This window comes from Orbicella faveolata, unplaced genomic scaffold, assembly GCF_042242905.1.
Source record: "Orbicella faveolata isolate gen_17 unplaced genomic scaffold, um_ofav_v1 contig_2, whole genome shotgun sequence".
NCBI lineage: Eukaryota > Metazoa > Cnidaria > Anthozoa > Scleractinia > Merulinidae > Orbicella > Orbicella faveolata.
In genome coordinates, this window is record NW_028301547.1 from 26,091,971 (window position 1) to 26,119,364 (window position 27,394).

At 38.7% G+C, this 27,394-nt stretch overlaps 3 protein-coding genes across 3 annotated transcripts in view; all 3 read left to right on the plus strand.

The window, feature by feature from the left end:
• The window catches only part of LOC149112609 (uncharacterized), a 199,089-nt gene that overhangs the window by 136,612 nt on the left and 35,083 nt on the right, over nucleotides 1-27,394 (plus strand). The gene's annotated exons all lie outside the window — the stretch shown is intronic.
• LOC149112611 (uncharacterized) lies at nucleotides 1,705-21,744 on the plus strand. Its single transcript, XM_089288811.1, has 11 exons — nucleotides 1,705-2,686; nucleotides 2,786-2,866; nucleotides 4,500-4,540; nucleotides 11,507-11,653; nucleotides 12,094-12,221; nucleotides 13,191-13,335; nucleotides 13,621-13,702; nucleotides 14,026-17,474; nucleotides 17,798-17,952; nucleotides 19,932-20,053; nucleotides 21,052-21,744. Exons 3-11 carry the CDS (start codon nucleotides 4,529-4,531, stop codon nucleotides 21,636-21,638), a joined length of 4,827 nt encoding a protein of 1,608 aa, XP_089144937.1. The 5' UTR covers nucleotides 1,705-2,686; nucleotides 2,786-2,866; nucleotides 4,500-4,528; the 3' UTR covers nucleotides 21,639-21,744.
• LOC149112612 (uncharacterized) lies at nucleotides 21,688-26,798 on the plus strand. Its single transcript, XM_089290537.1, has one exon. It carries the CDS (start codon nucleotides 21,688-21,690, stop codon nucleotides 25,216-25,218), a length of 3,531 nt encoding a protein of 1,176 aa, XP_089146663.1. The 3' UTR covers nucleotides 25,219-26,798.

The following is a 27,394-nucleotide window of genomic DNA, read 5'->3' on the forward strand; positions in this document are numbered from 1 at the left end:
CTTTGTTAGCCCGGGTTGAATCACCGTAGAGAGCGCTGAAAATAAACACTTTACACCAAGTCTGCAATAGCGTCTGGTATGATTCGTATTTACCCTGGGCGCTAGAAGTTTTTCTTACACGGTTTCTGGTGTTGGTCATGTCTCTAGTTATGTCTGTATTGTAACCTGCACGTCTCAGTGACGTCTTACAAAGAATACGCGGCCTTACGGACGGACAGATTGTCGTTCTCGACATAGGCTCGATTACCAGCCGCTGTTCGGGAAAAGAGCCCGCGCTCCTCCCCCGAACTCACGGCTGGACTCGTGGACTTGGCATTGTTAATTTCAACCAATAAGAAATCAGCCTGCCTGAATCGAGCAGGCTGCATAAATTAGCTTTCTCGCAGTAGCAAAGGAGTTGTTCGATATGAAGTGCGATCGCATTAGGGGGATATTTAACCAAATACCGTCAACTGATGAAATCTTACCTGATCTAAACCATAGTAGCATATAGAACACGAAAAATAGTCAACAGACTTATACGTTAGAATCTATATTTGAATCATGTGGTACCAGAATATGAGATAACGAACAAAGTAAACAAAGGGAGGAATAAACGCAAACATCGATTTCAAGAAACAAAACACCCAGTCAAATTGATGTGTACCTTAGTCTTCTTGAAGAGAAGCAACACCAGTCTCTGGCGAAGCCAGACAAAATTAAATTTTTAAATGAGCCAAAGCAAACCGAACAAGTAAAACATAAACATGGCGTCAACACCATTTACACCAACATATGTGTGACCTTTGACATGACAGTTGCTACAGTATAGTCAAACCGTTCTGCTCTACTTTAAAAAAAAAAAAGAAAAAAAAAAAAAAACCCTTCTATAGAACACAGCATGTAAAGCCCTTCCGCAACAATAATGTGAAAAAAACGCCACAAATTTTACGAGCCGTAGGCGTCATGTGTGCCTGCCTATGATTGTCATCAGATGACATTTCCGGCCACCTGAAGCGCGCAAGAATTACATTATTTTGAGACGTCACAGACATGCTTTGCCGCTCACGCGTCCAGCCGTCTCTTCTCGGGGAGGAACGTAGACCGGACTCGAGAAAGCGGCGCAAATCGAGCCTATTCTCGACAGTGAAAAGCGCTAAAAGAGAGATTCAGTTGTTGAGCATTTCCAGATACAAGGCTGTAATATCCACCATTACACACAACAGTAGCGTCAAATAAACGGCACGACAGCGAAGACTTCGAATTAGGAACCTTTTTCACGGGAGTATAACGTAGGTTTTAGTCCCGCAGAAACCATGAATTCGAACCAAAGCAGATCTGTCGTGTCACGCGAATGTATTATCAGTGTCATGTCTTCACGTGCCGGTCCATGTGATCACAGTGGGCGATGCTCGCTGTGATTGGTTTAAATGTAACCTAATAAAATTGATCAAAGTTCAACGAGAACAGTGAATGAAACCGTTTTTCCGGGCTTTTTCTCGCGACTTCGCCGATCGTGGCTACGGCCTCCGGCAGCCGAAGCGAAGCGAAGTATTTTCGTTTGCCTCGCGCGAGTAAAAACCTCTGGTACCCAGGGAACGTCGAGCCTGACCCGGGCCAGCCTTTATACAGATCAAAAACTGAAAACATGGGCTAGAAAGATGACAAACAAACAAACAACAAAAAAATTGAAAGTATAACAGGTATAACGCATGGTGGTAGGTCCTGATGGAACCCAAAGAAAAGTGAAACAAATGGTTATTTGACTGAAAGTTCCAACCATGAGCTTTTAGGCCACTGTTTACATCTAAGAATTGACGAAATTTCAACCCTTCTCGCCGGGTCAACCCGAGTCTCGACAAGGGTTACCCGGCAAGGGGGGCTGACCCGGCTTGACTACTGCTTTCATGTAAACGCTTATAAAAATTTGACTGTAAAAGGGTTGCCCGCCGCGGCGATTCAACCGGAGGAAAAACCACCCGGGGTCGTGTAGAGGGCCTTACACGGAAATTTCGTAGAATGGTGGAAAGATAACTTCAAAATATCTAGATGCACGTTTGAATATTGTCCGAGTGATTGGTCCGGATTTGGCAAACAAGGATTAACCAATGTCTTTGTGTTTTGCCATGACTCGTACGTAAATTGAAAACAAATGTTGCCGGAAAACGTGATAGAATGAGACCGACGCAATCTGGACACCACGGGATGTGAAATAATATGCGACCGCAAGCGGATGTATCTGTCATCTCGACCTCGATTACCGACTTAAACCATGCCTGATCACATGGTAAAATCGAACTTTTACCTCTGTTATCTTTCTGTCATCTTGAGCGGCGCTCGCACACACACAATGTTTACCAGTAAAAAATCAAGTAAAGCTTAAATATCCATCTTGTAAATGTTGTAAATTAATTCTGGCTGGAAACGCGATTACTGTGAACTGAGGTGTGCAACTTGATCCTCTGACTGCGTAGAGAACCTTTTTTTGTTTGAAAAATGAGAATTAGTTGTTTATTAAAATTTTACTTACCTGCAAACAATAGTGGTCTGTTCTGCTGTCATTTTTAGTGAAATTAGATCGTTGTTCTTATCCTTTGACGCTCCCTTTCCCACGTTGAGTTGTATCCGTTGATCTGGTCGCGGAAAATTATCATAGCTGTCATATTCTGCCTAGATACATCTGGTCATCTGGAAATTACGTTTCTCGGTACGTAGAGTCTGTTCACATTTTGCAATTTTTTGCTCGACGCTGCAGCGTCAAAATATTTTGTAATTAACATCGTTCTGATCGTTCCCCTATGTTTAGTGTATACTTTGTGTCCAACGGTGGGAAGCGCGGTCAGGATTTGCCGACCCGCTGTTGGAGCGTTTGCTGCCTGAGGTTGAGGTAAGAACTACTTCGAGTTGTAAATAAATGAGCCTATAAATTATTATATTTAATATTGCCAACGTTAAGCAAAGTCCGCGGGAAAAGCCGGCACTGTTTTTCAAACCGTATTCGCAATTATTGTATTTCAAACGCACCCGAACTGCCGAAAGTACAGCTTCATTGAGCTGGTCAAAGGCAAGACCACAAAAGGGTCTAAAATGTTTTCGAACTTGGAAGGGCTTTCGAAGTTGTCTCTTTATCTGCTGTGATCTTACTTCCAAGTGCAATTTCTGTCACGACCACTGAGTAAAATCAAATCCTGGTACTGGTACTTTCAATGCGAACATGAACTATGCAGACTATGGAAACACATCTGCCTTTTCTGACAAAACGAGATAGTGTAATGATTGTTGATTATTTTTTCCCCGGCGTAAGAAAGTATTGTTCCATCAGTTTCTTTACTGTCCGATTGTGTTCTTTATAGAACCGAAAGCTGATTCCCTGTTATTGCCTTTTGGTATAGCCGAAACGTTGCCCGGGAATAGGTGTTAACCAACACTCTCCTGTCCCACTCTACTTCGACTGATCTAAAGGCACGGTGCCAATTCAAGAAACAATTCTGATCTAACAACGGCCAGGCAGGATTCTTCTCATATGTGTTATATCTTTATTCGGGCTTATTTGTGCCTTTGTGGAAGTTATGGTTTTTACGGATCTAATAACTTTACTTTGCGATTTAGAAGGGAAAATACATCAGGGCATGCCTTGTCACATGCCAGAAAAGAGCTGAAGGTAATCATGTTAAACTCAAAAATCGTCATTACTTTTTCTCACGGGTTTCCGTTTGTTAATGCGCGTTTTTTCGCACATTTGGTTTTGGTAGACAATGTATTTTGCATCCCTGAGTTGTTACCGGAAATGGAGACCCAGTTTCGACGATGGCACGGAAAGTGAACAAAACCCCAATTCGAATTTTCGTACTCAGTAGTCAGGAACATTTACTTCAATAGGACCCATCCGAACTAGGCTGAATAAATTCGTTCGGCTTTACTGAAAATTATGAAAAGTCTTATTGCAACCAATTTTCAATTTGGTCAACGTCTCCGCCATTTTAAAATCCAAAATTATTTGATGACCACAAGATGTCAATCACGCAAGAACGTGGACAACTTCTGTAAATTCACCGTCCGCTCTTGAAAAGTGAAATTATCAATGACAGATATTACTGGTCACATTGACCATAAACTGATAACGTGAACATTTTAGGACCTGGAACTGGCCTCTCAGAAGAAATGACCGCTTAGAAGAGGGTGACCATTAAACTGCAAGTTCACGCACTAAACTAAAACAGAATCATCGTACAAGACAAAAAGGCTATGGCTGGGGTTTTCCTACGAAAGTCCGAGTATTAAATTTTCTCTGTACCTTGACTAATGCTGACATAATAATAATATTAATAATAATAATAATGATAATGATAATAATGATAATGGTAATGATAATGATAATGGTAATGGTAATGGTAATGATAATGATACTGATAATAATAATAAAAAGGAACTTGCATCTTACATGTATAGGGTAAAAATTCAGAAATAATAATAATAATAATAATAATAATACCTCATATTATATTTTGCCTCAATCACAGGCCCAAATCCTAGGGGATGGTTCTGAATCATGTTTTCCAAGGTGAGTAGCACAATAAAAATTTGAGATAAGACTACTGTTGTGATCTTTTGGTCAGTGCATTTCCTGGATAATGTCACTTTTCATGTCAAGTATTCATGACAAAGATGATAACCGTAACTTAAAATAAGAGAGATTCACATGATGAACACAAAAGCACCTTTTTAATAAGCAAAAATTATTACAAAAGCTTACTACCACCAAGTGACCAGTAAGTTCCCGTATCACTTGTCATGATTACGATGTATACCATTACCGCTTGTAATTTCTCATGGTGAAAACAAAATGTCTCAAGCAGCTCTTTGATTGGTACCAATGATCTGAAATTCCTACCACCAAGTGACCAGTAAGTTCCCGTATCACTTTTCATGATAAAGATGTATACCGTTACTTTGAAGTTCACTTGGTGAAGACAAAATGTCTCAAGTAGCTTTTTGATTAACGAAACTGACTTATGAAATTAAAGACAAAATATCACAAGTAGCTTTTTCATTGGCACCCAATGATTATGAGAAATTACTACCACCAAGTGACCAGTAAGTTCCCGTATCACTTTCCATGGTAAAGATGTATACCGTTACTTTAAAGTTGACTTGGTGAAGACAAAATGTCTCAAGCAGTTTTTTGATTGGCACCAAATGATTATGAGAAATTACTACCACCAAGTGACCAGTAAGTTCCCGTATCACTTTCCATGGTAAAGATGTATACCGTTACTTTAAAGTTGACTTGGTGAAGACAAAATGTCTCAAGCAGTTTTTTGATTGGCACCAAATGATTATGAGAAATTACTACCACCAAGTGACTGGTAAGTTCCCGTATCACTTTTCATGATAAAGATGTATACCGTTACTTTAAAGTTGACTTGGTGAAGACAAAATGTCTCAAGCAGTTTTTTGATTGGCACCAAATGATTATGAGAAATTACTACCACCAAGTGACCAGTAAGTTCCTGTATCACTTTTCATGGTAAAGATGTATACCGTTACTTTAAAGTTGACTTGGTGAAGACAAAATGTCTCAAGCAGTTTTTTGATTGGCACCAAATGATTATGAGAAATTACTACCACCAAGTGACCAGTAAGTTCCCGTATCACTTTCCATGGTAAAGATGTATACCATTACTTTAAAGTTGACTTGGTGAAGACAAAATGTCTCAAGCAGTTTTTTGATTGGCACCAAATGATTATGAGAAATTACTACCACCAAGTGACCAGTAAGTTCCCGTATCACTTTCCATGGTAAAGATGTATACCGTTACTTTAAAGTTGACTTGGTGAAGACAAAATGTCTCAAGCAGTTTTTTGATTGGCACCAAATGATTATGAGAAATTTCTACCACCAAGTGACCAGTAAGTTCCCGTATCACTTTCCATGGTAAAGATGTATACCGTTACTTTAAAGTTGACTTGGTGAAGACAAAATGTCTCAAGCAGTTTTTTGATTGGCACCAAATGATTGTGAGAAATTACTACCACCAAGTGACCAGTAAGTTCCCGTATCACTTTCCATGGTAAAGATGTATACCGTTACTTTAAAGTTGACTTGGTGAAGACAAAATGTCTCAAGCAGTTTTTTGATTGGCACCAAATGATTATGAGAAATTACTACCACCAAGTGACTGGTAAGTTCCCGTATCACTTTCCATGGTAAAGATGTATACCGTTACTTTAAAGTTGACTTGGTGAAGACAAAATGTCTCAAGCAGTTTTTTGATTGGCACCAAATGATTATGAGAAATTGCTACCACCAAGTGACCAGTAAGTTCCCGTATCACTTTCCATGGTAAAGATGTATACCGTTACTTTAAAGTTGACTTGGTGAAGACAAAATGTCTCAAGCAGTTTTTTGATTGGCACCAAATGATTATGAGAAATTTCTACCACCAAGTGACCAGTAAGTTCCCGTATCACTTTCCATGGTAAAGATGTATACCGTTACTTTAAAGTTGACTTGGTGAAGACAAAATGTCTCAAGCAGTTTTTTGATTGGCACCAAATGATTATGAGAAATTTCTACCACCAAGTGACCAGTAAGTTCCCGTATCACTTTCCATGGTAAAGATGTATACCGTTACTTTAAAGTTGACTTGGTGAAGACAAAATGTCTCAAGCAGTTTTTTGATTGGCACCAAATGATTATGAGAAATTACTACCACCAAGTGACTGGTAAGTTCCCGTATCACTTTCCATGGTAAAGATGTATACCGTTACTTTAAAGTTGACTTGGTGAAGACAAAATGTCTCAAGCAGTTTTTTGATTGGCACCAAATGATTATGAGAAATTACTACCACCAAGTGACCAGTAAGTTCCCATATCACTTTCCATGGTAAAGATGTATACCGTTACCTTAAAGTTGACTTGGTGAAGACAAAATGTCTCAAGCAGTTTTTTGATTGGCACCAAATGATTATGAGAAATTACTACCACCAAGTGACCAGTAAGTTCCCGTATCACTTTCCATGGTAAAGATGTATACCGTTACTTCAAAGTTGACTTGGTGAAGACAAAATGTCTCAAGCAGTTTTTTGATTGGCACCAAATGATTATGAGAAATTACTACCACCAAGTGACCAGTAAGTTCCCGTATCACTTTTCATGATAAAGATGTATACCGTTACTTTGAAGTTCAGTTGGTGAAGATAAAGTGTCTCAAGTAGCTTTTTGATTGGTGAAACTGACTTATGAAATTACTACCACTAAGTGACCACTAAGTTCCCGTATCACTTTCCATGGTAAAGATGTATACCGTTACTTTAAAGTTCACTTGGTGAAGACAAAATATCATAAGTAGCTTTTTAATTGGCAGAAATGATTAGAAATTACTACCACCAAGTGACCAGTAAGTTCCCGTATCACTTTTCATGATGAAGATGTATGCCATTACTTTGAAGTTCAGTTGGTGAAGACAAAATGTCTCTAGTAGCTTTTTGATTGGCGAAACTGACTTATGAAACTTCTACCACCAAGTGACCAGTAAGTTTCCCTATCACTTTCCGTGATAAAAATGTACTGTTACTTTGAAGTTCACATGTTGAACTGGACAAAATGTCAGAAGCAGCCTTATAATCGGCACAAATGATTAGAAGTTGCCACTACCAAGTGATCAGTACCTTCCCATGAGTGACTGTTCTTGATAAGGGACAAAACTAGCAGACCAGTCAGTTCCCAGAAAGTTTCTGGCCTCTATGAAATGAAGTAGTAAATTACTGTTACTTTGAGTTTGAAATGTTGCTTCCCAGAAAACAGTTTGTGCTGCAATGTGTTGTTTTGTGCTTATTGCAAATTGTTATGTTGTCCATCTGGTTGCCATAAAAAGGTATGTCTCTATAAAGTCACATAGCTGTTCATATGTGTACATGTAGGTGTAAAGGACTGCATATTATACCGGCCTTAGTACTAAAAATATATCTAATACCATGACATATAATTAATTGAAACTCTATTGCAGTTGATACTGAATTACCCAGCCTAATTACAAAATGTACATACAAGGAGGACATCTATCATTTTACCACGACTGCTATTAATCTCACAATCTGATTAGGTAATTTGCTGTTGTCACGCAATGCCTTCTTCAGCTTGCACTCTGAAAAAAAACATTTTTTTTGACATTGATTTGTTGTGGACTCACTTGGCTGCGCCTCTTGAGTCCACAACATTTTGATCACTGTGATGACGTTATCGTTGTTGATAAGAGCGCAGACCACGATAAACCACATTCGATTTCTTAAATTTATAATAATTAATGAGAATAAAAATGAAAACAACAATGATAATAGTACTCTTAAAGATAATAATGATAATAGTAAATGCAAACTGTACCGAAATGAAAGGTATACAGTGGAGTTACATGTACTAGGGAAACAACTTTTGGTTTGAGTCATTGGGGGTTTGAGAAATGAGGAATTCACTCTTGTTTTTATCTAGGTTTTTTGTAAATCTAATCCATATTTTTGTGGTGTAATATTGGAAGACAGCTGCACCAATTTGGAAAACACTGATGTGATGAATGCACCCTGTTTAAATATTGTTGTTGTTGTTGTTGTTGTTATTATTTGTATTATTATTACCAGTGGGACCGTCAAAACAATATTATAATTATTATTAACAGTTATGTTAGTGACTGGCCCCTTGGGGGAGAGTGAATTTTGTTTCCCAAGAATTTCAATGTTTCCCGAGACAAAGTCGAAGGAAACATTGAGTTTCGATTCATCAAGTGATTTCTTATACCGTAAATCCTCGAATTAGCGCCTGGGGCGCTTATTTCAAATTTAGGAGAAGAAGGGGGGGGGGGGGGGGAGAGAGGGGTGCTTATTTAATTTTTCCCAAATCACGGCCTGACATGATCATTTTTTAAAAAATCATCTGTGCGTAAACAACAATATAAACTGTATGTCAACATAAAAAGCTGATCCTAAACTTTAAATTGCGGCACCATTGGTACTTGAAATTTTTTTTTTAACTTGCCGGTTCACAAACTGAAACAATGCGCAAATCTATTACTACACAACGAAAACTGCTGTATACATCCTTTGTATTAGTCGTCCACAAAATGGGGGGAGGGGAAGGGGCGCTCATTTGAAGGGGGGCACTTATTGTAAATTTTGGCCTATAGGAGGGGCGCTTATTCGAGAGGGCACTTGTTCAAAGGGGGCGCTTATTCGAGGGGGGCACTAGTGCGAAGATTTACAGTATAGCAAAACAAATGGATCAAATCGACAGAAAACAAATAATCACTTTATTGCCAAGTGATATGCAACAGCAGTCAACATTGCGTGGGTAACAGTAAACTGCTTCCTGTTTGATGTCATGGTTTTTGCAATATTGCCCGCTCATGGCATTTGGCGGAAAACAGCTGTTTCATTGTTATATTTCATGTGAACATTAACTAGCCAATGAATGGGCGTAATGAAGTGGGAAAAAAGCCAGCTATATAATAATTTAATATGTAATATACAGGTCACAGGAGAGCTTGTATTGTACTGCACTGGTTATTAATTCATGTACTATGTTAAAACCATTTGTATGGTCCCAGACAATGCTAATGTTATCAATGAAAATGACCAAGGAGTATAAACAATTCAATCAATCAATCAAGCACTCTCAATCAGTCAATTAAATCAATCAATAGCATAAGTTTAATTTTGACACTGACAGTGTGTTTCAGCAGCATGGTTGTTCAGAAACATAGGAAAATCGGAAACTTGTTATTGCAAAAAATAGGAAAATTAGGAACTTTCTTTGAAAAAATAGGAAAATCAATGCTATTTTGATGGACTAAGATAGTTTCCCTGCAACCCATCAGCTATGTCAGTCTGCCACTTTAGTCAGTGATGCAACAGTTTGGCATAAGGACATGTATGGATAACTAATATATTTTCCATGGTTTAATGCACAATGTTATTATCTGTTGACTTTAACACAAGTCACCTGAACTACATTAATAAATGTAGTAGATAAAAGAGGTGCAGAAGAAAATCATTGCAAAAATATGTTTCAAACAGTAAGTCTAACTTATGGAAAGAAATCCAGTAAGCAACAGAGAACAAAGAATGAATTACTGTCACTAACAGTTTTGTTGATTAATTTTATATCATCAAAGTCATGACACCGATTGTTTAATTATAAGTCGACATGTACATCTGAAACACCCAGTAAGGCTTAAATCTATTTTTAATTTTGTAACACATGCTTGGCCAAAAAAAGGAAAAATAGGAGGTTTCACTTCAACAAAATAGAAGAAATAGGAAACTGCTCAAAAAATAAGGGGAAAAAATAGGAACTGGACATGCTGCACTGATTTAGGCTAGTCAATTAATGATCAATCAATAATTAACACTAAACTTGTCCCAGAAATTATTGATATCATTTAGTGTATGAATGGTCCCAAAAACACACACTATTTATCACAGGGCTTGAAAAAAGTGCCGTCCGTTTGTCCGGGACTAGTAGATTTTCCTCCTGGGCAAGTAACTTTTCGTTGTCACTTAATTATCTGATCGCCAAGGACCCAGGTCTTGGTTAATGAGGTCTAATAATACCTGGTGTAACAAAACCTTGCAATGAAGTCATATATAGTATAAAGGAAAAAAAGTCAAGCCAGTTTCACATATATCTGCCATTAATATATACATTGCTGTATGTGTAGGCTTTCATTGAAAGAACTTCACCATTTTTTACTCAAAATCTAGCCCTCCAATTATAATACATGTAGCTCATAAAGTGAGTCTTTTGGTTTAAAACTACTACATCAATGCCGATGATTTAAATCTTTCTTGTAAAGAGTCAGGAGAGCACACTTTTGGGTAAAAGTGATGAAACATCATTTCATGAAATATCATCTCAATTTATTTATGTATGCTACTTTGTAAGCTGCAGAAACAAAGCAGCTTAAAAAAATTTCAGGATTGAATTGAATTCCAAGGCAACCCATGACCACTGTAATTCTTCCACTTGCTCTACCAACTGAATTGTTGACTGAAGTCAGTTTTATGCCACAAAAACAAGACAGTCTAAACAAAAACACCTTTATAACAATTACCTTGATACTTTTAAAATTTTAATTAATTTGTGGCATGGCCATATTGTTCTGATGCAAGAAATGTAGCTTTTATATTTCTGATGCCACCCTTAGTTGAAGTCTCATGGGGTGGGCAAGAAAAGAGTGATTTTCTGCCCATCTGATTATTTCATTTACTTGTTAGTTATTTCTTCACAGTTGTTTTCTGTGAATAGCCAATGACACAATATATAATTAGGTCATAAAGTTTAAGGATAAAACCCTTACTGAGAAAAATATAGACAAAGTAATTCTATGCTTAAAAGGAACTTGTAACAAATTAACCAAATGTTGTCTCTTGCACACTGACTAACTTCAATTTCTACACCATAAGTATAAGCTATCTACTATATTTGTATCTGAATCTTTTAGTGGTCATTTGCTTAATTTTCTTTGTCTGTTTACAGCAATATCCTACTGATTTGGTGGCATACAGAAAATTTTTCCGTAAACCAGAGCCAAGCTATATATTCCTACCCAAATCTTCAAAAAAGTTGAGGAAAAGAAACAAGTCCCCAGCAAGTTGTATACCCTCAAACCATAAAAATGGAAAGGTAAATTATCATGTCAGCAAACTATCATGAAGGCATTGTTTTTGTAAATGCTCAAATACCTTCTTCTCCAGGGGTTTATTTAGAAAATGACATTCCGTACCACTGTTACTTATTCAAGAGGACGGTTTTTTTTACGTGCTTCAGAGTGAATTAACCAACACTTAATTATTTTAGCAACCAAGGAAACACCTTATGTTTTGAAGACATTGGTGGAAAATTAAGGGTAAACTTTCGATAGTTATGAAAAAACTCGAGGAAGGCCGTAATTTATTGATAGTATTCTGCAGATTTGATATTTTAAGTCCGAATAATCTTGGTCACATTGTTTCCTTTTGCAGTCACATTTTCCAATTCTTCTCTGAAAAAAAGTGTTGTGCATAAGTTACCATGCTTGACATGTGATGTAAAGCATAATTAATTTAATTTGTATCTGGTCATAGGCTAAAGCCCATGTAAGCAGAAAGAAATGCAAGAGATTACCTCCATCTGACACATATGGGAGCACACTAGACTTTGATTCTCCTGTATTAGATTCAATTTCTGAAGATGATTCTCATCCTGTCGATAAGTAAGTGTACAAGTCAAACAGTCTTTTTCATGTTTGTGGAGGCAGTCTGGCTGCGTGGTTAGAGCACTGGAATTGAAAGCCGTAGGTCCCGGGTTCAAATCCTGCTCTGACCACTAGCTGATGTTGTTCTCGGTGGCTCCGAGTTCAATTCTCGGCTACACTTGTAAATTATAGCCAACTGGTATGACTCCCGCCAGCTGGGATTCTCAACCTAGTTATGTTTATTTCAATATTTATTTATCATTGATTGTTTACATATTGGTCCTGAAAAGCCCCAATGGGGAGTGGCCAATTAAGTGTACATTTTTTCTATATATTATTTTTTTCTGGGCTCATAACGGCTTTAACCTGCAACCAGCTGGTAACATATTTCACCTTCCCATCTACTTTTTCTTTTCAGTCATTTCATGTAAATGATTGAATAAATCCCATGAAGGCAGGGATACATTGGCCAGGATAAAACCCTGGATAATGTCAAAAAAAATTGTTGTACATTCAATGGAATGCTTAGCTAGCATTGGTTTATTCAGTATAATTATTCCCTGGAACTACAGTGTACATTTCTCAGATGTATCTTGAGTCTGAGGTTATTTTATATGTGTTCATGTAGTGATTGAGGAAAAAAACAAATTGTGCCAGATTCGCAATGCGGTGGGCAAGCATGCAGGTTCACAGGGCCACACAAGTGAGAATCTTTCAAGGATCCTCGAGCATCTTAACCAAGATCCTCAAAGATCTGGTCAAGAACATTATCTTTAAGGATCTTAAGCAAGTGTTAAAAAGTTATAATAGTTGTAAGATCCTAAAAGATCCTGTAAAGTTTTTCAGCAGGACAACAGGCTGTTTGAACAACAAATTAGTTCCCATATTGTGATAAACCAGCAAAGAGGTATCCACTGTACTATTATAACAGGGTACTGCTAAATGGGTTCCTTAGCTTACATACAGTTTGTTTTTGTTTATTAATAGGATGACATTTATAGTGTTTCATACCCAGTATACAATAAAAATGTGTCTACCAAGCCATACAAGTGTTGAGCAACTTCAATTAAAACTGTATACCCTAACAGAGATTCCACCCCGGAACCAGAGACCGTTTTATCAGGACACACTGGTAGGTCAATAACCAAATAGCCACTGTGGGTACCCAGCCATGACTGGCCATAGACCTCTGAGTGATGACTTGAGAAATTCCCTAAGGATGGGACATAGTAACTGAGCATTCACTCAGGACAAAATAAGCAGTGTAATTCTCTTCTAATATCTGTGACAACAATTTCAAAATCATGTTGTAGAGCAAATCTAAAGACCATAATTGTTTTACCACACAATAGTGATCTATTTTAAGTAAGGGAAAAAAACTGCCCTTTGAATTCATTCTACTTCAATTTCCTTACAGATTACATCTGCTCATAACCTAGCAGACTTCAAATGTGATGTCATGTCCTTAGCACTGGTAAAGGGTCCTGTCTTTGGAGGAGGTAATATTCAAATGTGTACCAAAATAAACTACTAGCATCTAAGAAAATGTTATTTTTTTGAAGGACAAGTTAAAGTAATATTTGGTTGCAAAATTAATTTTTTTCATTATACTGGGGTAAATTCATTTGCTCATTTTGTCACTTAACCTCATCATGCTCTTAGCAGAACCAATGCTGACTTCCACACATGTTGTACTCACTACACAATAAACTACTACTGTTGGTATTGATTATTGTTGGTTAAGTTGAATAAGAAACTCACAACTCAAATTTGGTTTGAATAAACTGATACCTTAAAAAAACTGATCAATTTTTTTTTCTAGGTAAAGAAACAGAAAACCAATTTTCTCTAGAAGCCCTAACCGAGTGGTTGTGCAGCAGTTATGAGGAGACAGACAAATCCTGGTACATTTCTAAAGACAACCTTTTCAGAGAAGCCATCGACTACTTCAAGGTTTCAGACACTGCATCCAATAAAAGAATTTTTTTTGAGATAATAGGCCGCAATATCTTTGGAAAGATCCCAGAGTTCATGACAGTTAATCTTAAATCGAAGAAACAAATAAGAGGGCTGCAGAAAAGAGGGGTGCGACCAGGTAGTAATGCTGCACAATCAGCAAGAGACCGCAATTCAACAGAAATGAAATGTGAAATTAAAAATGATAGCAGAGAAGGTGAAAATGAAAGGAATGTCAACAGTGGAGTGGTCAGTGAAGATATTGAAGGTGTAACAATTGACACTGAGGTAGAGAAAACTGGTGGAAATAAAGAAGACAAGATAGGAAGAGAAGATGAAAATGAAAGGAATGTCAACAGTGAAGCAGTCAGTGAAGATATTGAAGGTGTAGTGACTGACTCTGAGATAGACCAAACTGGTGGAAACAAAGAAAACAAGATAGGAAGAGAAGATGAAAATGAAAGGAATGTCAACAGTGGAGCAGTCAGTGAAGATATTGAAGGTGTAATGACTGACACTGAGATTGAGCAAACTGGTGAAAACAAAAAAGACAAGATAAGAAGAGAAGATGCAAATGAAAGGAATGCCCATGGTGGAGCAGTCAGTGAAGATACTAAAGGTGTAACAATTGACACTGAGAAAGAGCAAACTGGTGGAAACAAAGAAGAGAAGTTAGGAGTAGAAGATGCAAATGAAAGGAATGCTTGTGGTGGAGCAGTCAGTGAAGATACTAAAGGTGTAACAATTGACACTGAGAAAGAGCAAACTGGTGGAAACAAAGAAGAGACGTTAGGAGTAGAAGATGAAGAAGAAAGGAATGTCCATGGTGGTGCAGTCAGTGACTATATTAAAGGTGTAATTATTGACACTGAGATAGAGCAAACTGGTGGAAACAAAGAAAAGGAAGAGAAGATGCAAATGACAAATAACAAGAATGTCAAAGGTAGAGAGATAAGAAGAGAAGATGCAAATGACAGGAATGCCCATGGTGGAGCAGTCAGTGGAGATATTGAAGGTGTAATGACTGACACTGAGATAGAGCAAACTGGTGGAAACAAAGAAGAGAAGTTAGGAGTAGAAGATGAAAATGAAAGGAATGCTCACGGTGGAGGAGTCAGTGAAGATATTGAAGATGTAACAATCGACACAGAGAAAGGGCAAACTGGTGGATACAAAGAAGACAAAATAGGAAGAGAAGATGCAAATATAAGGAATGTCAACGGTGGAGCAGTTAGTGAAGATACTGAAGGTGCCATGACTGACACTGAGATAGAGCAAACTGGTGGAAACAAAGAAGAGAAGATAGGAGTAGAAGATGAAAATGAAAGGAATGCTGGTGGTGTAGCAGTCAGTGTAGATATTGAACATGTAACAATTGACACTGAGAAAGAGCAAACTGGTGGATACAAAGAAGACAAAATAGGAAGAGAAGATGCAAATATAAGGAATGTCAACGGTGGAGCAGTTAGTGAAGATATTGAAGGTGTCATGACTGACACTGCGATAGAGCAAACTGGTGGAAACAAAGAAGAGAAGATAGGAGTAGAAGATGAAGAAGAAAGGAATGTCCATGGTGTAGCAGTCAGTGACGATATTGTAGGTGTAACAATTGACACTGAGATAGAGCAAACTGGTGGAAACAAAGAAGACAAGATAGGAAGAGAAGATGAAAAAGAAAGGAATGTCAACAGCAAAGCCGTCAGTGAAGATATTGAAGGTGTAACAATTGACACTGAGAAAGAGCAAACTTGGTGGGACCTGAATGCAATGAAAATGAAATGTGATGGCGACCTTGATTCAGATGATATGGATCAGGCAGATGAAGTAACACTAAAACACACATGTACTATTGCTAGTGCTGAGGATATGTTTTGTAACAAGGTAATGCTGTCAAGTAGACAGTGGAACAATGCAAATGTCAAGGATCTAAAGCCTCAAGAGTTAGATTGCCAGAATTTTAAACAGTACTTGTCTTTTTCCGTTCCTAAACCACTGCCACGAGTAAACAGTGAAGAAAGGATGGCGATTTACCAGTCATCTGGTTACTCAACCAGCCACTCAAACAACTGTCTGAGGGCATTCCTGATCAAGGCCTTCCCACCAGTTCAGGTGTGCAACGCTGCAGCAAAAGATTTTAGCAGCTTAACTTTCCCTAGTGATGTCCTGCCACAATTCACTGGTACATGCTACAGCTCCATTAGGAATCGAACCAGGTTCTCTATACAATGTGTGGTGTGCCCTCTCTACCAAGAAAGATGTACCAGACAAGGTGTTTTCTCAAAAGTGTCTACTTGTGGAGGTAAAGATCTAGATGGAATCTCGCAGGCCATGATACACCATAAGCTCCGTCTGCACCAGTCGGCATTAGCATACTTCAGTGGCTCTTCTGCAACAGTCACAATAGTGGAATCGAACGTCAATAGGGATGTTCGCCAAACACAACAGAGAACTATTTTCCAGGCCCTAAAACTGAATGAGTCCAACACTACAAGTAAGGTTGCACATTGTCTTGGCTTCTTCGAAAATCAAGAAATAGTGGAATCCTACAAAGACAGTTCTGGTATAAGACGGATGACAGCCAAAACATTGTTTCAACGAGAAAGGAGTAAAGGAAAGTTCCAGTGCTTCCACAAGGTTGGACATGAAAAATGTTTAACATGGGCAGGATGGAAAGAGATACATGCAGAGGAAGCCGCAAAGTTGACTGAGAGTAGATCAAGCAGGGCAGCATATGTAACAGTTGACAGGAAAGTTAATTATGATGGAAAAAGCATCCAAGTCAAAGCAGCAATCAAGAGTTTAGACCCTCCATGTTCTGGTAAACCTAGCGGAAACATCAATCACCCATTCACTTGTGATAACTGTTACAACCTTCAGCATTATCTGTTGGATCTACACAAGAAAAGGTCTCGAGCAAAACTGACACAGAAGGGAGAAGGAAGAGTAGGAAAAAGAGGTTTTCGCCTTGATTATGCAACACAGACTGAGTTAAAGGAAAAACTGCATACAATAACTTCAGAGAAGAGGAATTTGGAGAAAACAGTCGTAACAGGGATGCAGCAAAGAGATGTGCTGAGCTGGGAGGAGATGCTGCATAACAGTTGCAAACATGGTTATCAAGAGAAACTGATTGTTGACTTACTTGCATTGTTTAGAGAGGATATAGACGTAAAAAAACCCGTGCAAGTCACAGTTCTCACCAACCTCGTGGGAAAACTTAAAGGAAATGTCAATCACAAATACATACCACTCGTAAAAATGATTGCCAAGTTACACAAAACACGACTTGGGGAGACCAACTACGATCTAATGAGTGTAAGTATGTAATCTGCAATACAGCAAAAACGCCTGTATTTAAAAATAAACATGTTGATTAAGAATCTAAGCCAAGATTTGCCTTCTAGACCCATTGTACATTGAGAACCTCTTTTAGCCTAAAAGTTTGGTGTAGAAGCTTCTATGTGGTTTTGGGGTTTTGAATATCATGAATATACCAATGAATTAGGAATATGGCACGGTTATTATAAATGACATTTTTTTCATTCCTCAGAGCAACACTGATTTCCTGAAACAGAAGTTTGTATATTATGGCTACAATGAAAACCTCATGTTAATTTTATTTTTCTTCTCTTCTTCAGAGTATGTTTGGCCTTCCTTGTAGCACTACCTGTGACAGTTACATGCTCAAAGAAAAACTTCAGCCAGGCTTTAATCTTCCTGTCATTAAACATGCAGCTCAACTATACAATGGTGCACCAGTGATTGAAGCTAGTGATGAAGCAAGGGCTCTTAGGTAAGATCTGTATACCTGTTACATATACAGCAGCCTTTCAAATAGCATTGTCATGCAATAGCACATTGTTGAATAGACATGTATTAAAAACTGGATCATTGGATAATGCAATTCTTTTGCTGGCTTAGCCATCATGAGTTCTATGTTAATGAATTTAACCTTAATGGAAGCTCACAAAAACATCACAATTGACCACATCAGATTCTGTATTTAATATCTTGCCAAGTATTTACAGTATTGCAGATTTAATATCACATCTCTTAATCATTTGAAAGGGCAAAAAGGTAGTTTCCAGAAAAAAATAGGCTGGCTCCATGGAAACTAATATTAAATTTACAGAATTTTAATCAGCAGAACTTGGTAAAAATAAAAAGTAAAAATTTGAGAGAAACAAAAAATACTGTTAAACTCTGCTGTTCGAATTTGTTGCAGAAAGAAACATTTCTCATGTATATATGAGCAGACGCATCCTAAAAACAAAACAGAAATCGAGAAAACCTAGAATTAACAATAATTTTTTGCGAGACGTTAACAGAAAGATTGCGTTTCAGTCGCCATGGCAACTGCACAAATGTGCAAATTGCAGTCTGGAACGAACGCTGCAAAGCAAACCTTTTATCCAAAGTTACTGAGCTCTACGCTTCGTAAGTTGGCTTAATACACATAAGCCTTAAGTTTCATTCAAGAATTAAGTGAGATTCTAAAAGTAACCAAAACTCGGCAGGATTGTAGATTACCGGGCCACTCATCTGCATCTTATTGAATTTGAATGGTTCCTCTTGTTTCTGTATGCTTCGTTCTTAAAGGCAGTGAGACATGTGTAATTAAGTGGCCCGGTATTGTAAAATCGCTCAAAACTGGCGATCCGAGGAATATTTAGTCGAATTTGGACACACGTCTTCACATCGAGAACTCGTGTAAAACGACACGTGGGAACGTTTACCCATAATTCCTGCTCCGAATTTCAAGATAATTCTGGAACTTACTTCCTTAATTATTTACGATACCTCCTGAGTTATTTTCCTCCCCAAAAACCATCTTCAGAATCTCTTAGATTCGTTGTGGTGTCTCCGCCATTACGAAAGGGCTTGACGATAGAAGAATGGTCATGTATACCATATTCAAGTGTCTTGGATCAAAATCAGCCAGTGATTGGGTCATTGATTATACTCCATCCGATTCATGTAGTACAAATTTGATAGAAATCGGAATTAACGCGATTTTTTGGCAAGGTATTTTCCTATGGAGCACTGGTGACCTCCCGATCACAGAGCGAACAGTAGTGGCAAACGAAACTAATAGCGTCGGAACGTTCCTCGAACGAATATAGTCAAAAGAATTAGTCTCGAAGTGTCCTTCTTTCAAAAAGCTTAGATTTTGGTGACCAAATTTGTCTGAGTGAGCAGGGAACAGGGCGCAGTAGTGAGAGCGCTCGCCTCCTACAATTTGGCCCGGGTTCGATTCCGGCCCGGTACCATATCTGGATTGAGTTTGTTGTTGGTTCTCGTCTTGCTCCGAGGGTTTTCCTCCGGGTTTTCCGGTTTTCCTCCTCCACGAAATCATCACTACAAATTCCATTTGGACCAGGATAGAGGGCCCGCATGAAAACCAACTAAGGCTGATGTGGTTACCTCTCTAAATATTGCAGTTTAGAGGCGAACATTTTATAGAAGAAGGTCGCCAAAAGGCGATCTCTGAAAACCTTGAGCTTGCAGCGCTGTGATAGAATTGAAAATCTGAATAGAACAAGTGCCCCAGTGACCACTGCTGACCTGTTTCCCGCAGGGATAACTAATACATTGATTCGACACATTGATGCATTTGATTCGTTGGTCGTTGTCTCACCAGGGGACCCTCGTCACCGTAAATGTCTAATTACTGATTAAGCACAAACTCCTTGTATGCCTAAGTCACTGAATATACCATAATTGTGTAGACCACATATATCAGCTAGTAAAATATGTTTCCTTGTAATGCAGATTCCTCCAGGCAGTCCAGAATGAAAGTGGGGATGTTACGTTAATCGGAAAATGCTGGAATGCTGATGTTGACAAATGGGACAATGATGTTCTTAGAATTCCAAAGAAAGATGAGAGCAAAGGTACGATTATAGCTATGTCAGTAAGTTTCTTTTGCTCCTGAGTCGCCCTGGAACACTTGGCCCAGATTAAGGGTGTTTTGCGGAAGGGAAATCCAAGATTGCATTCTTAAATCAAAAAACGGATATTGAGTCTCTTTACAAACAGGTTAATCCAGGATCGCTCGTCTAATGGTGCATCAAAGGAACCGAAGAATCCACTCCGCGCGAGGATTCTTTGTTTGCTTTGATGGGCGGTGCAAATGGCGGCTGTGGTCTGAGAACCCTGTGATATTATATTCTGGATGGCGACTCGTTCCAGTAAAAACACAATAAAATATATAATAAACAAATATAACATAAACAATTTCTTATCATTTTATGCCAGTGGCAGATCTAGGGGAGGGGCCCGGGGGGCCCGCCTCTCCCTTATTTGGGGTAAAAAAGGAAGAAATCACAGAACAAAGAAAAGCCAGCAGGGCAATCAAAACAACACCGGGCCCCCCTCTTAGCTTAAGGTCTGGATCCGCCGCTGTATGCTACAGCACTACAGTACGTTCACTGACTTCTAGAGAGCAATTGCGAAATCGGTAAAAGCACAGCAATGATGAATCCTTTTTCAAGCAAAATAAAGTCGTGTAATAAAATGTGGGTATAGGAGCCCTCCAAGTATGGCCACTTATACAGGTAACCGTATCGAAGACAGGCAATATGGGACTAAAAAAGGGTGACCGCAACTGCTTAACAGAGGTGACCGGTCAATACAGGTAGCAGGACACAACGTTTCTTTGAGCGGAAATTCTGGGCTATGATAGATGAAAGTAGACTCTTGAACACTTTCTCTACCTATTTAAAATATTATTTAGTCGTCTTTTGAAAGCAGTATTTTTCTATTCTCCTTGACAGTGCCTCTTTAAAAGATGCAACATTTCAAAAATTCCCTATTGAACTTTCGCTGTTAGGAGCAAGGTTCTAGGTGTCATATTGAAGTTCTCTGATGATTATGGACTTTTTATTTGAAGGTGATGAAGATGACTTTGCGTCCCTTAAGAGAATGGTGGATGAAATCATTGCAAGCCGACAGTTAGCTTCTAAAGTTGCTATACACAATTTGTGTAACCTAACAGGTCAAGTATCTCAGCCTCTAGTATATCTTATGTGGCCAACACCAAACAGCGGTTACGGTGGCTCCCATCTTCTGAAAATTTGGAGAAAGGTTATACAACACTGTGCAGCAAATAATGTTAACCTTGTTGGACACTCTGTTGACTCGGCTGGTTTTTCTCTCTCAGCATCTGTGCAGCTCATGACACCAACAGAATCTGCAGTTGCTGAGGGTATTAACTATTTAGGCCTTGATGTTCCAGATGAAAAATTTGTTGCCCCATACTTTTGGAAGCTGCCTAGTATTGCGTATGGAGACTATGACCATTTAAGGAGAACATTTCTGCGTGTACTGAAATATAGCACTCGAAATCTCACATTCTACAAAGATGCACGTGGAAGTGCTGTAGCCACAATCAATCACCTTCATGAACTGATGCATATATGTAAAGAAAAAGGTCAGAGTGTTCCATTCTCAGCAAACGATCCTAATAAGTTTTTTTGACCAACGACCAGACACGGCCAATAGAATCTTTACACTAAAGGTTGTCGATATGCTTCATAAATATGTCAAGGGCTCGGAAGGAACTTGCCTCTATATTACTGCTGTACATTTTTTAACTGAACCTTTCTTCAATGCGAGCTATGGTTCTCCAGAAGAAATCCAAAAGGCTCTCTCAACAGGAATTACAATCTTGCGACTTTGGAAAAGATACCTTGAAATCAAGAAAATGAAGCTTCACTCCCAAAAGAATGCAGCTAAAATCAAAGAAAGGCGAGGAAACTTCATTACATATGGAGCCTACACAACATCTGAACTACTCTTCTCTGCTGGCTGCCAACACTCCTTGGCAATGTTCTTACACTTCAAGCATCTTGGACCTGAAGTATGTTCGCCACATCGATCCGGAACAATTACCACAGAGAAGATCATTGGACAGTTGCAGGGCAAAACCAATCAACTCCAGTCACTAGATACCTCGCCAACATATGCTGATATGATCAGTAAGACGAAAGATCTGGCATTCATCAACGAAGCTCTGTCTGAGTTATCATCATATGAAGGAATACGAATCCCTGCCACAAGCAATAGGAAATTGTCCCACTTCCAAGTCCGCAAAGGGAATGATACTCCATACCAGTACCCATGTACCTATAAAGAGTTTTTAGAAAGACAGCGTTCTATGCATAGAGCTGGCGTTAAACAGGCACAGGATGTTATAAGAAAATTCTTACCAGATGAGTTCGAGACTACCCTAACAGTAAATGGTTGTTGGACAATGCCTTACAGATTTACCAAGCCTGCTGAGATCGTTATAGTATCAGACCAACCGCCGTCTTATGATAAATTGGAAGTTTTTCTTGACATAAATAAGCCGAACAGTGTAGAAAACGAAGTAGTGATGGAGAGCCTACTTATAGAAAACGAGGAAGACGAGTTTATGAGACAACCCTCCCAACTTGATGAAGTCGACGATGAGCAGCAAATGACTGCAGATAAAACAGAGAAATTGGAGTCAGATGATGATGAGGACCTAGATTCAGAACAACCTAGCGAGAGGAAATCTAAATGGTACATTGAAAGGAATGGTTCTCCGATTCATATAAAGAAAGCTTTGAAGTTGCTGATCCCAAGAGAGTTTATCTCGAAAGAACGAAGCCGCAGACATTGGGTTACTAATTCCCTCCACACTTCTCTCAAACCCATTGACCCATCTCACGATGTAATTCAGTTCAGGGACGTGGCAGTTGCAGACAAAGATGACTACTTCATTCTTCATATTTTGTCTATCTTATCTGAAGATGGAAAAGAACTAGTCAGCACCAGTTCTAAATGCAGACACACCGTCAGAGGCATAATCTACCGAGATGTAGAAAGTAACCAGTATGGTTTTGTGAGCTCTGTTTTTGTCTCTCGATGGTTGCCAGTCAGTAAAGTACTAATGGAAGTAGTGCTTGAGACCGACAGTGATGGCATAGCAAAGTTATCTGAAAAGAGCCAACTCGACCTGGAGACTGGGCTTGCAAATTACAACCGTAGTGAAACAGGCATTGATCAAATTGCTGAGTGTGCTGACGACAACAAATTTTACGAGGTTGAAAAAATAATTGACGTCCGTCTAAATAGACAGTACCACTCCGAGGAGTACAAAGTGCGTTTCAAAGGATATAGCTCTGAGGACGACATGTGGCTTCCAAGTTCTTCTTTCCGAGAGCCTGTTCAGTTTCAGACTGTTTCAAAGAGAGGGAGAGCGCGGAAACATAGAACCAAAGATGAAGGCGAAGTTGAAGTCCAGCAACGGAAGAAGATGAAGAGTTCAAATGTTACGACAGCCAATAATCCAAATTCAGAGAGTCATGAAAGAATAAAGAAAGATGTGCCTACTGGTAAGATTCCATTACCAAGAAAGAAAACTCCCCTCACCAAGACAGGTAAAAAGAGGAAATCTACCAAAAAGAAAGACGGAAAAAACTTCAGAAAGTCCCTTCGCAGCCAGTCTCTGCCAGAATGCAATTCCAGTGGAAGCGACCTGGAAACCCATTTTGCTCCGCAAACCAAGAGGAAATGTAAACGAAAGACTCCAAGTGAAAAACCTGGCAGTAAATTAGGTGAAAGCGTAAATGTTATTTTGGAGAAAAGACAGTCATACGGTGGTGATGATCATGGAGATGATATTGACCCATCAACCACCCACAGCAGTCGCGGCTCTTGGTCTGATAGCGGAAAAAGCGATGGAGACCAATTACAAGTGTGCAGAGGCTCCTTTCACCAGTCTTGGCATGAGGACTTCCAGTGTCCTGGACAGCAGTGTTCATCGATAACCCTTACCTCTTTGCTATATACTACAGTTAAACCTGTAGAGTCCTGGAAAGCAAGTGATCTTGACCAAGTCCTACTCACAGGAGACAAAGTACATTTCAACCAGCTTTGCTACATTGGAAAATCCGCAAGCGGTGGACTTAAGTTAGCTCTTGATGAACTTCCTAAAGACTTGCAATGTTTCCGTTTTCAGTTTTTTACAGAGAGAGAAATAGTAGGTGGGACAATTGATAAAAGGGACACTACCTCAGACGATGATGACTTCGCTAGATTAGAGGACATCTTTGAAAAATGTCAAAAAGAGAAAGCAACTGGATTATTGTTACGAATTTTAGACTACACTATTGCCTGTGCACCAAGCTATTCCACATGGCATGTAATAGATTCTCATGCAAGAAATTCGAGAGGAATGGTAGATGAAAAGGGGTCTTCAGTGGTGCTTAAATTCGCCAACTTCAATGCCCTTATCTATTACATAAGATCCTTCGTTGAGGCTGCAACCTCTCAAAGAAGTCTCACCATAGATGATCTAACATTTGAAGCACTCGTCTTGAACATCAAAGAACGAAAGTCAGCAGAAAGTGACGATGTCCTCATTCTTCCTGTGTCCAGTCTGTTATCGTATCAAACCAGCTTTGGAAGTGTAGATGTGCACAGTTGCTTTACAGTGTGCCTCGAGAAAGACCAAGAAATGAATGATGACGTTCTGGATTTTTATTTGCTCCACGCCGCTGAAAATCAGCTACATTGCGATTTAAAGAAGATGTTATATCTATATAATTCCTGTTTCTATAAGAAATTATCGCAATTCAACCCACAGGCGTTAATGAAATGGACAAAAAATACAGACATTTTCTCCAAGAAGTATCTAGTAATTCCCGTGTGTAATAGTCGCCATTGGATTTTGGTAATCGTCAGGATAGATTCCAGCATCAGGCTGATGATACTCGATTCCCTACACAAGGAGCAAAAAACTGTTGAACGTAGGATAGTTAGATACCTTAAAGACGTGTGGTCAGCTAGACCACCACAAGGTGGAAAAAAGACCCTGGAGGTGGAAGAGGTCAGCTATCCTACAGTCCCTCAACAGCCAAACGACAAAGACTGTGGTTTATACGTAATGAAATGTTTCGAACAGTTCTTGGAATTTGTCAACAGAGACTTGCAGTGGTCTACATGGAAGCCAAACTTCTCCCACCGAGACATTCTCTCCCTCCGTAAGATAGTTAGAAATACTATTATGAATGAAGTATCCAGTAAGTGAAAAAGAGTTTGAATAATTAAGCAATAGACCACACTCTGTTTAAACAATAGAATGTTTCTGGAGTTGCCCGAGAAGCGAAGAAAGTGTGAAGGTCGAAGGGTATTTGTGATTTTTTACGTGGCAGCGATAAGCAGCAAGTTGTAGTATTATTTATCCGAAACTATTGGGGCCTTTGATTTGACGGACCAAATCTGCCTCAACTAAGAATCATAAGTTACTGTTTTCAGTTAGATTTCGTAAAGACTTTAAATTAAGAAATGTGCGTATATGTTCTGTTCTTATTAATTCCTAGAAGACAAAAGTTGAGTTGTTTTGTAGGCACTTTGCGGTAACTGGTATATCTTTTAGAGTGATAACTTGCATCACTACAACTTTAAGGGCCCGTTAACTTATCTTTTTAAGCCGTTGCTGAGGAAAATTTATTTTCTTATAACCTTGTCATTTGTACATAGTTCAGGGTTATTTCATGTACTTTATCTTAACCATCATCAGTTACACAAGTGTTGAAGTCATCAGGCCACACGCATGGTCATGTGACTCAATCTGAAAAAATGTAAAGTCACCCAAGCATATTACCTCGTGGGGATTTATACCTTGATTCAGTATTCTAACCTAAATCTATATTACGCTATGCATAGATTTTGCTTCATTTCTAAAAGGTCAGATTTTGAGAGAATTTCAAAATATTGAAAACTTCGTAATTTACGGGAAAAAAAGTATGATTTTTTTGTTTCCAACGTTGGCTTAATTCGTAACTCGTCAAAAAGAGCTGTTTTTAATGGAAACAGCATTTCCCTTAGTTTTTAAAGTCCCCACGATATCTATCGGAAGTTACTCTATCAGCGCGTACGCAGTCTACACTACCAGCAGCTCGATAAGGTCAAACGAAGCTCACGAAAGCCCCACGGAGGTGATTAAGATTTCTCTTTTGTGCTTGTTTTTCTGTTTTTCGTTTAGTTTGTTTTGGTTTGTACTTTGTCACTTTGTTACTTTGAATTGTGTTAAACACTAAGAAAAAAAATATATAAATGTCACCGAATGTGAAAGCTTTTGAATTGTTCAAATTTTCCGTGCTTAGGCTGACCTTAGCAAATAGGTTAATGGGCCCTTACAACATCAGGATACTACTAGCCAGACTATTGCTAACCCCATGGAATACGTTCAGGTCCATTGTTTTTATCCGCGTTGTCTTATAACCTGGTGTAAACACTATTGTTGTACCCTTAGCAGTTTTTAGGGTTAGAAAGTACGGTTCAACCCCTCTTAAACAGCCCCTCTCGGGGAAAATAGGGGTTCTACTGTATGTTTAATTAGCCTTCAATCATTAAAATCTAGCATTTTCATCCAGACATAAAATAGTGCATACTATATATACACACTATATTTTGGACCTCTGTGTGTTCTCATTGCACACGTTAGGGTTTTCCTGCTATTTTTCAGATCCAATACATATTATATATATACCTTAATACCTTGTTGTAATTTTAATTTTTCGTATAAATTCAAGTCGTATATTGCTGTATAGTTAGTTCTCAAAAACCCACTTGGGAGAAATGAATAAATAGCATTGTATGGCTAAATTGTCTATTTTAGCTCAAAACTTGACCACCAACGATAACTGGTCGAAAAACCACCAGTCTTCGTCGAAAACTTGGATGGAAATCTGTGAACAAACAATTTAAACGAGAAACTACAAAATTGCGCACCTTTTGACAAATTCAAGTAAAATTAATCAACTACCCTTTGAACTGTTCTTTTCACATATACTTGAACTTTTGTCATTTGCATTACAATGTAATCCACCTTGAAGTTGAGCCGAAAACCGCTAAATTGGCCGAATTTCCCGCGTTTCTATGCGTGGTTTTATTTACGAAAGCACTATTGACTGCTGTAAGTCAGTTTCACAGTGCCCTATAAAGGACACGTCTTTCAATTTTATCGCGCGATAAAATAACGTCGCCGCGCCATTATCGCCCGAGAAGTAATAGTAATTGGACCGAGTGGAGTGCAATTCAGGGAGTAATCGCGCGAGTAATTTCAAAATCTGACGAGCGCGAAGCGCGATGCCGATTTGAAATTACGAGCACGATTACTCCCTGAATTGTACGACACGAGGTCCAATTACTAATTAATCGTATCTATAAGAAATTTTGGGATTAAAAATGTCTTTTTGAGA